Source organism: Acomys minous (genome assembly GCF_964271855.1).
Source record: "Acomys minous genome assembly, chromosome: 4".
Taxonomy (NCBI): Eukaryota; Metazoa; Chordata; class Mammalia; order Rodentia; family Muridae; genus Acomys; species Acomys minous.
This window is the reverse complement of record NC_140486.1, coordinates 84,320,666-84,332,315: the sequence shown is the minus strand read 5'-3', so window position 1 is coordinate 84,332,315 and position 11,650 is coordinate 84,320,666. Positions and strand designations below refer to the sequence as shown.

The 11,650-nt window shown below is 48.7% G+C and overlaps 1 protein-coding gene across 4 annotated transcripts in view; it reads left to right on the top strand.

Moving 5' to 3' along the window:
- The window catches only part of SATB2 (SATB homeobox 2), a 185,807-nt gene that overhangs the window by 1,845 nt on the left and 172,312 nt on the right, over positions 1-11,650 (top strand). The window contains exons 1-3 of one of the 4 annotated variants that reach the window (XM_084780224.1): positions 380-546; positions 2,577-2,656; positions 7,023-7,271. In XM_084780224.1, the coding sequence (XP_084636350.1) occupies positions 506-546; positions 2,577-2,656; positions 7,023-7,271 (370 nt within the window). In that variant the 5' untranslated portion in view covers positions 380-505. Of the gene's footprint in view, positions 1-379; positions 547-2,576; positions 2,657-5,632; positions 5,771-7,022; positions 7,272-11,650 lie in introns of those variants that run through there. The other 3 variants (XM_084780225.1, XM_084780227.1, XM_084780226.1) reach the window with 3 other exon arrangements.

Below are 11,650 nucleotides of genomic sequence, written 5' to 3'. Positions count from 1 at the left end.
AGCGCTGCCCTCCACCTTCCCTGGACTTCCTACCTGGTGACCGAGAACCCGACCTCCAAATCTTCCAAGGACTCCCCCAGCTCTGTCCCCTCACTATTCCACCCCCTCCCGCCCCCAGCTAGGAAGCAGAGGACGCACCGGGGCGCTCTTCTCTGTCACCTAGGACCTCGGTCAGAAAGCCGCAGGTCCTCCCTGGCACAGGTCACCAAGTGATCCTCTGCACTCTCTTTTTGTCCCTTGGGCTTGGGTACAGTGGTTTGTCCTGAACTCTGACTCCCAAACACCTTGGCAGCTCGGTTCCCATGGACTAAATTGCCCACTACCCTTTCCCGATAGGTTGCATCCTCCGGGGCTCAACTTGCAGGCCTCATTTGCAGTTTCTGCGGAACTTGGGAGAATCCCACCGCCTCTTAGGCTGTCCCACCGCCCAGCTCAACCTTCCCGCTTAGGGCCCTAGAGCAGCCGGAGAAACTGCGAGTCCTTTTATCTTTGCCTGGCAGGGCAAATGGGCTCTGATGCCAACGTGGAAGGCTGGGTGATAACGAAGTAAGTGTCGCCTGCCCTTGCGTTCTGGTCAGTCCTCACAGTAGTCCGCAAAAGGGATCTAAGCTCATTCTAGAAGACCTGCCCTTCCTTCATGGCTCATCCGAGTTTCCGGCCTTCAGCCCCTTGTCCACTTGACTCAGATTTGCTATCTAATCGCCGCGGCAAATTGGTGTCTTTTAAAGTGTTGGTCGTCCAACTTTCCACGCACAGTCCGAGACGGAAATTGGCTTCAGACATGGCAGGGGTATCCCTAGAAAGAAATCATTCCCTCCCCCTCTGCCCTCACCCCCGCCCCTAGTGAGGTCAGCTCCTGGAGAAGCGTTTGGCCCGTTTTTTCCCCCCCTTTTGGTTCCTAGAAACCGTCCCGTTGAAAGATTTTAAGGTGGCGGTTCGTGTTAAGTTTTAAATGAGTGTCTTGGGGTGGAGGCAAAAAGCAGCACAAAGTTTCCGTGCTCTATAAAGAAGCAGCGCAGCTCTTGGCCTGGGTTGCCAAACTTGAGAGCCAGAAAGGCTTGGGGTGAATGCTGGGCCTTCAGCGCGCGGCTGGAAAGCAGCAGTGCGGCGCCGCACTCTGTGTCCTACCGGGGCAGTCCGGGCCTAAGTAGTCCACAGCAAGCACAGCACAGAAGGTTGCTCTGGGCTGAGGACCTACTTGGCCAAAACCTCAGAAGCGACAATGAGAAACAACATTGTCATTGGAAGTGCAGGCCTTAAGAGGACAGAGGCCTGGGAAGAAAGAAAAACAGCCTGGAAAGAAAAACTGCGCATTTAACCCCAGCCTAGAAAGCCCTATCGTTTGCTGTTGTTGCGTAAATAATAATAATGCTGATAGTTTGATTATGAAAGACAGGCGACTTTTGACTACATAACTTCAGGGAGAAATTGGGACTAGGAGAATCAGAGAAAAGTCTGAGTAGATCCCCCTAAAATATGTAGGTCATAAGTACCTGGGGAAGCATATGGCTCTCACTTTAAGTTCTGAGCATGGAGGAACCTGTTTGCTAATCAGTGTGCATGTGTGTGTGGGGGGGGGGGCAAGGAGTTTTGGATCAAAGTATTAAAAAAAGACAAATGTACTTATATCATTTTTTAAAAAGTGTGATTTGTTTCAAAAAAATGTTTGGAAAGAAACCGTCACGGGGAATACAAAATGAAACCAAACAATTTTTTTGAATCATCATCAAACATATTTATTTGCAATGGAAATCGTGACAAAAGTTTTAAAGGTATTATTTAAAATATAGCTGACTGTAGAAATGAGAAATGTTGGGAATAATTTGCTTTAGTTGAAATGAGGTCAATGACAAAACTGGGTTGGGAAAAGCATATGTAACTTGAAACAGAAAAGGCCTTTATTAAGAACAAAACTAAAGGAAAAAACTCACACTGAGCATACATAGCAAAACTTTCTAGAATTCTCCTTTAGAGGAATTTAAAAATGCTCCACTAAAAATAAATCCGCTAACATTCAAAGTGCAATTTGGGAAATGACATCGAATTAGACATTTTTTTGTGTATATTAAATGTTATTTATTTTTTAAAAATGTAATTTTAAATAATTTAGAATTTCTGTCCCAAATAGATTTTCTTTTCATTATCAAAAATAGACAAGAGAAATAATGAATTTGAAACAATATAGAATCTGGTCATAATGAACATTTAATTGAACTTAATTGTATACTTAAAAAATAGTCTTTCTGTTTTTTTTAATAATTTAGAATCAATAGTTCCCTTCGAAGCATAATAAAATATTTACAGTTTATAAAATATTAACCGATTAAACAATACTGCCGTGTTGTTTATAAGAGCGTAGCTGAAGTTCATAATCATACTGTTCACACAAGCCTGTGAGGTTAGCAAAGTGATCCTTAGCAAAGTGCAAACGGAGATTTCCCGACAGTGATTTTTATAAAATAGCTCATTAATGACTTAGGGTAGAATCGCTCCAACCATTCGCATCATCAGGTATAATAATACTGACGAATCAGACAAAAAAGATCCTCACTAAATGATTCGCATTTCTTTTCCAGAAGTCCTGACGTCCTAATATCAATTCTTCTTAGTTCGTGGACATTGGGCCAGAGGTGGATTCTGCAATTCCAACACCAAGGTAGGTAGGGAGCTGGGGGGGGGGGGGTCTTATTATCGTTAACATATAATTAAGACATATGCATTTCTCATTTTTTAAAAACGGGCTAACTTTGACAGTGATAGCTAAGTTTTCGCAATATCCCTTTCTCATTTCGATATGTTATAGCAGTTTTTTGTTTTGTTTTGTTTTTTAAAGCTAGTCGACCAAACTTAACAGTTTCTTTCTTTGCTTCCAAAACCCTTTTTAAGCTAACTCTCAAGGGTTTGGTTTACTTGAGTCACTTTGCTTTCGCGGGCTTCGAATTTTCTCTAGCCCCTTTGGTTAGGCATGCTGGCGAGGGGTGGGGTATGGAATTTGGGTGGGAGACAGAGAAAAGAAAAAGGTTTCGTAAAACAGCGGTGGCTCCCTAAAGGATTAGTGCCCCGCTAGCCTCCCGCTGCTTGGCGACGCTCCCCAGTGGCCTGGGGCCTCTGGGAAAGTTGGTGGGCGGCTCCTGGGAGTGGGACTCACCGGGGTCTGGGGCACAGAGATCTAGGCCAGGGACAGGTTTCCTTTCGGGGACCCTTTTTCTTTCAGATCTCCTCAGGCCTCCCCGGCTGGTGGCTTGCTACTCATGGGGCGTTAGGGGTCGCGGGGAGGAGGGGGGGGGATAGGAGGTGACGAAACGAGTGGACAGCAGCCTAGTTTTCTAGCACTAGTTGCGGAGGCCGACTCCACTGGCCCAACTCAAGGCCGGGATTTAGAGAATTGCCCCGAGCGCGTTTCCCGAAACCGATTTTAGTTTGGCCCTCTGGCGCCGCCGTACAATCAACGCTTCTTAAGGGGGACTAGTGGCTCTGGCAACCGGTGGAAGCCGAGTCCTTGGGGGTCTTGGGGAACAGGAGGGAGAGCCCCGAAAGCACCGGACGGGCCGCTGGTTCAAGGGGGCTTCTCTGGCCCGAAGGCCGGAGAGGACTGGTTCATATTTTCTCCTCTGGGGTCCCTGCGGCTTACAGACGCCGGACGCAGCAGGCACCTCGCCGGGGCCGCGGCCCCTGCCCACGTGCTTTTTCTTAAGGAGGTTCGCGCCCAAGCCGGACGGTCAAGACAAAAGCGCGACCTGGAGCCGGGTTTGGGCGGGTAGAGCTCGCGCCACCTTAAACAAGTAACGCGGCGGGAGCCGAGAAGCTAGGGCCGCGGGAGTCCGCAAAAGTTTGTGGCTCTTAAGCCCTGAAAGGACTAGCTAGCTAGGGGAGCGTCGCCGCGGCCTCGCCCCGAGCGGGGAGGCTGGGTCCCAGTCGCTCAGCTCTGCTCGCGCCCGAACTAGGTTCCCAGACGCTTGTAGGTCTTTGGGAACCCCAGTGCGGCAACCCAAGGGCGCCCAGCCCCAGCGCCCCAGCCGGCATCGTGTTCTAGCCTCTGGGCGAACCGGGCAGTGCCGCTCGAAAACGTCGCCTGCGTGGCGAGAGTGGCAGGGATGCATCCTGCCCTGCGCCCACCGAGCAACCCTCTCTCCAGTGCCACCCACAGCTGGGCGGGCGGTGGCTCGCTCCAGGCGTTCGGGACACCCGGGCTATTGTTCCGGACCTGCGGCCGCGCCCGATCCGAGGGAGAAGCGGCCTTTCCCCACGCGCGGCAGAGAGCGCAGCGGGCCGGCCCGCCGGTCGGCTTGGGAGCTGATGGGGAGCTCGCCCGCATCGAGAAAAGTTGCTCCAAGGGGCGGAGGCGGTGGGTGGTGGGCGGAGGCGGTGGGTGGGGGAGGCGATCGCCCTCCTATCTCTCCAAAGTCGAAAGTACTCGGCGGCGCGGCGCAGTTAACAGAGCCGGGAGAGAAGGCAGCCTCTGCCGCCTCCCGAGCGCCAGTCTGCGCCTCTGCGGCGAGCCGCCTCACGGAGCGCCCGCCTAGTCGCCGCAGCCTGCGCGCCGGGACGAGTGCGCCTAGGGGCTGGGCGAGGCGGCTGCGCCCTGGACTTGCTACAAGGAGGAGGACCAGACCCTGGGCCCTGGCGTTCGCTAGCTCCCAGACGCACCCATCCGTCGGCCGTGGCCGCCGCCTCGCGCCACACTCAGTCCTCAGCCCTCCGTCCTTCGTCGCCCGGTGCATGAGGTCCTTGCCACCCCGCTCCCATCGCCGACTCTCCCCTTCCTCCTTCTTTCTCCCTGCCTCCCACCCCCTCGCCTGTGCCTATGCCTTCTCCGCAGCCCCGCTCGTTGGGTCGCCTTGCTCACAGCGATTGATTGATTGATGTTTAATTTCCTGCCAGGCGGGCCCCCCTCCCCCCGCAACCTCCCCAGCCCTCCTCCCCGCCCCCCACTCCCCTCCTTCATTGCGGTGGACCAGTCTGGCTTGGGTTTAGATCCGTCCCCCCCATTCCCATCCCGAAATAACCCAGAGACTTCCCCTACCCCCACCCCAAATTATTATTTTGAAGGCGCTAGATCTGGGGACCGAAAGGGGGAGGGGGGAGAAATCGGAAACCGAGGACAACCCAAAAGGACTCACTTTGCCTGATGACTCAACGCAACTAATAATCATCTCCCTCTCAGCGTGTCTCTCTCTGCGGCTTGTCAGTGAGTCCAGCTCTGGCTTCTCGCATAGGCGGCCGCGAGGGGAGAGGTTGTAGGTGACAGCTTGGGCGGCCGCCGCGTTTTCTCTTGCGCGCGGTCCGGGGTCTCCGCGCCTTCTCCGCTCTTGGTGGCACCGTCCCCGCGGCTCTGGCCGCGCCTCCTCTCGAGCTAGCGGCTGTCGGAGGCAGCAGCCGCCGCAGCCTCCCAGTCCTCAGCCCTTTCTCTCCAGAACGGGTCTCCTTCCCGAAGGTGTGAAAGGCTCTTTCAGCCCCCTCTCCCCCTCCTCCGCCGTCCCCTCCCCCGCTCGTTCGGGTGCCCCTTAGGAGGAGTCCTCCTTTCCCTCCCCTCCTCCTTCCTCACCCCCCCCCCCATCAACATAACAACCATCTCTGAACCAGAAGAAGACACCCTGACCCAGGACCTTAAACGTTAGGACCGGGGAAGAGGAAAAGGAAGGGGAAGGAGGAAAGAGAAGGGAAGACTAGGACAACCCAGCGAATCACCAGAAACTTTCCATCCTGGATTCTCTACTTTTGCTCCATGGACAGAGCCCCAGCCAGCCAAGTTTCAGACAGACCGTGAGCAGTAAGTATGCTGGGCGAGGGCTCCCGCGCGACGTCCGGAGTTCGGGAAGCCCGGGCGCGCTAAGTTCCCCGGCTCCGGCTCTCACGCGCCCCTAGGCGAAGTCGGGAAGTGCGGTGGAACCTTCAGTCGCCACCCCCTCCTCGCACTCCCTGCGCCTCTAGAATTCTACCTTACCCTCTTTGTCACCCCCCACCTTGTCTCTTCGACCCGCGGCGGAGGCTAAGCTTCTCCGGAGTCCAAAGCTCCCTAGGTGATTCTCAGCGCCCCAGGTGTATGGGGGGGGGGGTTCCTTTCGCGGGTGTCAGCGACACGACAGTGTGGGCGCAGTTTCATCAGGTGTTTTCCTTTCTTCCGGGTCACTTCCAAAATTGAAGAGTGTGGAGAACAGCGTGGAGCGCTGCTCGACTAGGGACCATGAGAGAAACTTTCCAAATTTAGAAATTAGGAATAATGAAGGCTGCTCCTGCCTGCACCCAAGAACCTAAATTTCTTTCTCTAATGTTTTATGCTTAATGGCTTTTAAAAAGCATTCAGGATCCGACGAAGATAAGAATGCCCCAAAATAGTAGTAATTGTGATCCTGTGATGGAAGGGTAGCCTTTCAAACCTCAAAGTGTTTAGGGATGCTCATTCACGTGGAATTACAGTTATTTTTTTGTGCGAAGGTGTGTGTGTGTATGTGTGTGTGTACGTGTACAAGCGTACATGTATATTTGACCCATACAGGTAAAAAGCAGGGTTTCCATGGGACCATTGATCAGTCTTTGGCTGCTGCTTGGCCATTCAAGGCACATTGATCAAGCAATTGATTTGCTTGTACACCTTTGCCCCTTCCCTGGCGGGCCGGGTGGGACCCCTTACTCTGAAGTACTCTCCTTTCAAAACCCTGACCCCCCCTAAGTGGGGGACGATGGGTGGGGGCTCTCCATCGGAGAGAGGCCAATGCCAGCTCTGCCTGTAAAGAATGAGGTACTGCTAAGTACTTCGAGGTCCGACTTTGTCCACACAACTAAGGGCTAACTCTTGGGACCTGCGACAGAGCAGGTCTTAGCACCTTAAGTTCTAGGCAGCTTTGGGGCCTCCAGTGTTTGGTTGGGACCCGCTTCCTCGGGACCCTTCTGCAGCGTGGGAGGAAGTTTGTGTGGCTGCGGTGCACTGCTCTGCCACTGGCCTGATCGTCTATCACGTGTGTGAGCGGTTTTCCCTCTTTTTTTTTTCCCTCCCCCTTCCCTCCCCTCCGCCCCCTCCCTAGGTCCCTGTGCGTTTTATTGCGACCTGCCGGTGGGAACTTTGTCTCCAAATCGGAGCAGCATGGAGCGGCGGAGCGAGAGCCCGTGTCTGCGGGACAGCCCCGACCGAAGGAGCGGCAGTCCCGACGTCAAGGGGCCTCCCCCGGTGAAGGTGGCCCGGCTGGAGCAGAACGGCAGCCCCATGGGAGCCCGCGGGAGGCCCAACGGCGCCGTGGCCAAGGCCGTGGGAGGTAACAGCCCGGAGCTGGGAGGTGCGCGCTGCCGGAGGCCCGGTGATAATGGCCTGGGTGTCAGGGTTCAGGTTGATTAGGCGCTGAATCGGTGTAGGATTACAGGAAGTCAAATCCAGGTTGCCAAATAATGCCCCTAGTCGCCTCTCCGCAACTGGTAGCTTCATCTCCAGTTAAAACAAGAAAGTGGTTTACCCAGAGGGTGGCATTTTTTGGGCACTTTGCCACTGTGTGCTGAGGTGTTGGCAGGTCTGTGTCACAGCCAGCTAACTGTTTCTAGATTTTCCTAGAGAGCTCTGTAGTGTTTTAACTCCTTTGCCTTGCCTCGGATCTGTTCTAGGCTGAAGCTTATAAGCCTTGATTTTAGAGGGACCGAGATCAAGGGAGGATCGGGCTAGAGCGGGGACAGAGGTTTTTGGTCTTCTTCAGTAGCTGGGACGGTGCTGAGAGACAAGTGAGTGATAGCCAGGACTGCGGAGGTTCTAGAGAAAACGAAGAATCACTGCGACTCCATTCTGTCCTCAGGTGCTGGCCAGGAGTTGCCTGCAGAGTTTAGACCCTGGCATTTATAACTTTGTTAGGAATTGGGGAATTGGGCGAAAAATAGTAAACAACTTTACTTGCTGCCTGCTGCTTCCCCACCCAAGAAAATATTATTGAAGGAAAGTCTTTTGACCGTTTTCATTAACCTACAAGTACTTGAAAAGTGGTTAGTAGTTTTACAAAATAAGACCAGAGAGAGATTTAAATACTAAAATATTTTGTTGGGTTTGTAGGCCAGTCAACTCCCTGTCTATTACATATGAGATATATAGTTTTACATGACATGCTGGCTGTTTTGTTAGGGATAAATCATTCCTTTAATTTTATTATGTCTGAGATTTCCCCTTCATCCCAGATCCTTTCCGCAGCAGCATGTTTAATGTAATAGTACTAATTCATGGTAAACTTGGTGATAAGGTCCCACCGGTGTTTGTGTTGTCCAGGGCATTTTGGAGTAAATATTAAGTTTGAAATATCTCCACATACCTAATAAGATGACACTTTTCTGTTTTTAATTATTTTACTATTTTTCTTTGTGGTGATTATGAAGGGTGGCTTGCCTTAATTCTTTAAATCAGCCATTTCTCTTGAAGCAGCCTTCCTCTCCATTTTTAAAGTTTCAAAGATGTGCTTTAGCCTTTGTATGGTCCCATTTAGAGACTGTAAAATATACCTTTAATGAGGCAAGGAAAGAAAGAAAGCCTGGAAACTCTCTGACTTACTTCTAAGAGTGGGGTTCATGAGTGTAGTGTCCCAAGACTGGAGCAATGACCTCAGCTTTGTTGTATCATCATTTATGTACATATAATGGAGGGACATACATGCCAGATATGGTGGGGTCGAGCTGGGGATGCTTTGCATGCTGCTAGTGTCAGGTGAAAACAGTCTCTGGAAATCCTTGGTAAAAGTATGTTCTGGAAGTCACCTTTTGTAGAAGAAAAATCTCGGACTTAAAATTTCAGTCTCTTTTTGCTAATCCATTGCAGTTTACTGCGTGCTCTAATTTCTCTGAGGTCTCAAGGCAGTTTAGAATGTATCTGTTAAATATTGTGCTGCCCTTCAACCAAGTTATCTTTTTCTCTTCCATGTCATATTGAACTTTGAAGGAAACTGCCTCAGTCTGTTGCTCAGGATGCCTTCAGTGTGGAGTGGTAGTTCTACTGGACATTTTCTGAAATTATAATTTGCAATTGACCACTGACTCTAGATTTGCTACAAACTAAAATTATTACCTTTGTGAAGAATAATAGATTTGTTTCACTAAACTTCTCTAGTCAGCACCTTGGAGGCTTAATTTAATTTAGAAACAGCGAGGGTCCTATTAGATGCCTCCCAAGCTGGAGGTAAAATGACAGCATTTTGCCTTAATGCATAACATTTGTAGTACTTAGTAGTAAAAGGGTATAAAGTGTATTTGCATACAGTGGATTTTTAAGTATTCTTCTAAAAAAGGTTTAATTCTCCAAAGCATAATAGATTCCTTGGAAATAAGTTAATTTAGAAACCTTCAAAAATATAACAATTTAGAATATAAAAATGTACAGCCCAAAGCTTTTTTATTGAATGTTAATAATTATTTTGTTGGCTCCAGTTTATAAAGTTCCCAAGTGTATGCCATGATGTTAATAGTTTTATTTCTTCATAACTTCTAATCATGTATATAAACTGGAGGAAAGACAGGCCTTTTAAAAATATATATTCTAAATTCTAAAAAAAAAAAATGGTCAAAGTATATTTTTAGGTAGAAATACTTCCTAATTGAAACTTTTTTCTTTTTTCTTTTTGAAACTTTTTTTCTTTTAACGTGGATAAATATAAAGTGGATTGTATTTCCACCACCCTACATTTCTGTTGAATATTCTTTATAAAACAAACATAGATAACCACAAAAACATTTACAGCTGAGTCATTTATTTTCACTTTCGGATCTGTTGTCTTCTGTCTGTGCCCTGAAGATGGGCGAACGCACACAGAGGGAACCACATGCTTGTTTCTCCTGAGCGTGCTTCCTGAAAATTGTTCTCCTGCAGAAATAGGGGAAATCATTATGTTAATTGGTTGCTCAGTAAAATAGCAATCTATCCCACCGATTTTGATAAGCATGGAGAGAGAAATGTTTTTGGTTGTCTGCAAGAGTGAGTTCTGTTGCTGTTCTCCTTTTTAAAGAGTGGGAACTTTTGATGAGACAGAGCTATTCATAAGGGGGGGGGGGAGGCATTCTCCAAGTGTCTGGTTTGAGCAGGCTGAAGTAGATTGCTGCTTCTCAGGCTCCAAAGTTGTCTTAAAAAGAAGCAACCTAGGCCGAGTCTGCCCTGGTTATAGTGTGGCCAGCCTTGGAAACCCATTAGCAACTACGACAGTTTTGCTTTGTCGTTTCCAGCCCCCCAGGATGTTTCGGCTCTTTATTTATGTTGTGTCTTTCAAAGCATGTATGTAGTGAAATACAAGTGCTCAGATGGATTTGACAGTCAGGTTTTGTAGAAGGTCTTCAGGGGGAAAAAAAGGGGGCTAATATCTCTTTAAAAAACATAGGAAGGCTGGGAGAGCATTTAGACAGGCAAGAGCCCTGTGGTGTTGACAGCTTTATATCCCTGCTGGGTGACATTCACTTACTAGAATTGGCGTCCCCTCTCAGCTAGTAATTCACTCCATAAGGACTTGGGAAAAGGATGATTAATGGTGGGGACATTTTTATTTGCAAAATTGTTGATTAAAACTTTTAGATCTATTTGAAGACTTAGAAGAAGAAGAGATGATTAAGGATGAATTAACTAAGAATCAGAGGGTCCTTTCCCCCACCCTTAGCACGAGCCCCTAAAACATGCTCTGCTGTGTGGAATGCCTAGGCCAGGCAACCTACAGTCTAAAATGAAAGTGGGGCCAGGGAAGGTTGCAGAGAAGCCCAAGTTTCTGCCTTTTTCCTGGACTGCTGGAAGGCGCTGACCAGTCGTGCTTTAGCAGCACCGAGTAACTGTGCTTCATTCATTGTTAGCACAAGCATTTTCACTTTTTAATGTTTGGCTTCAAGAAGATCTTTCAGACAGCTTTATTTAAACTGAATGAACACCACTTGGCTATACCAGATGGTGTAGTTGCTGAAAGGAGCATTAAACAGCAGAAATCTTTTTGGTATTTTTCTTTATCCTGTGATTTTTTTTTTAAAGTGCTTTATAAAAAGGTGTGTGTGTGTGTGTGTGTGTGTGTGTGTGTGTGTGTGTGTGTGATGTTCTAGTTGGGGGGGGGATTGGAATTTAAACATTGGGGAATGAATGTCTCATTGAAATACCTGCTTATTTGGTTTTAAAAAGTTGCTTTTTTTTTTTTTAAATTTGCTTTTAAAAATTGGATTTTATTGGAGAAGTGCTGGCTGAAGTTTCTTATAACAAAACTCCCTGAAGTAGATGGCTCCCCTTGCATCTAGGCCTGTTTAAGAACCTAGCTGTCCTGTTTCACGGGGAAGAACCATTACGCAGGACACACTTGATGCACTCAAACCGAGAAGCAAGTGTGATCTAGCTTGTTAGGCAGGGCCTTATTTAGCGCTCAGCGCCATCTACTTACTACAACAGCAGTCAGCTTAATTGTCTACATGTGGAGCATTTCCTTTTCGATTAAGAGTCAAAGACATGTGGGTCAGGTCAGGTGTAGACACGGTGTTAGCCATAGAGCAGCGATAGTTTTATGGATAGGAACCAGGACAGACATTTATATAGTATTGAAATATATAAAATACTTAGGGTTACAATTGTCAACACAGGGAAATGGAGAGAGCTCTGTTTCCAAGGATGAACGCCATCCGTACAGTGGCAGTTGGAGCATATGCTTGGAGGAAGGACTTTGTGTTTCGGGAGAGCAGG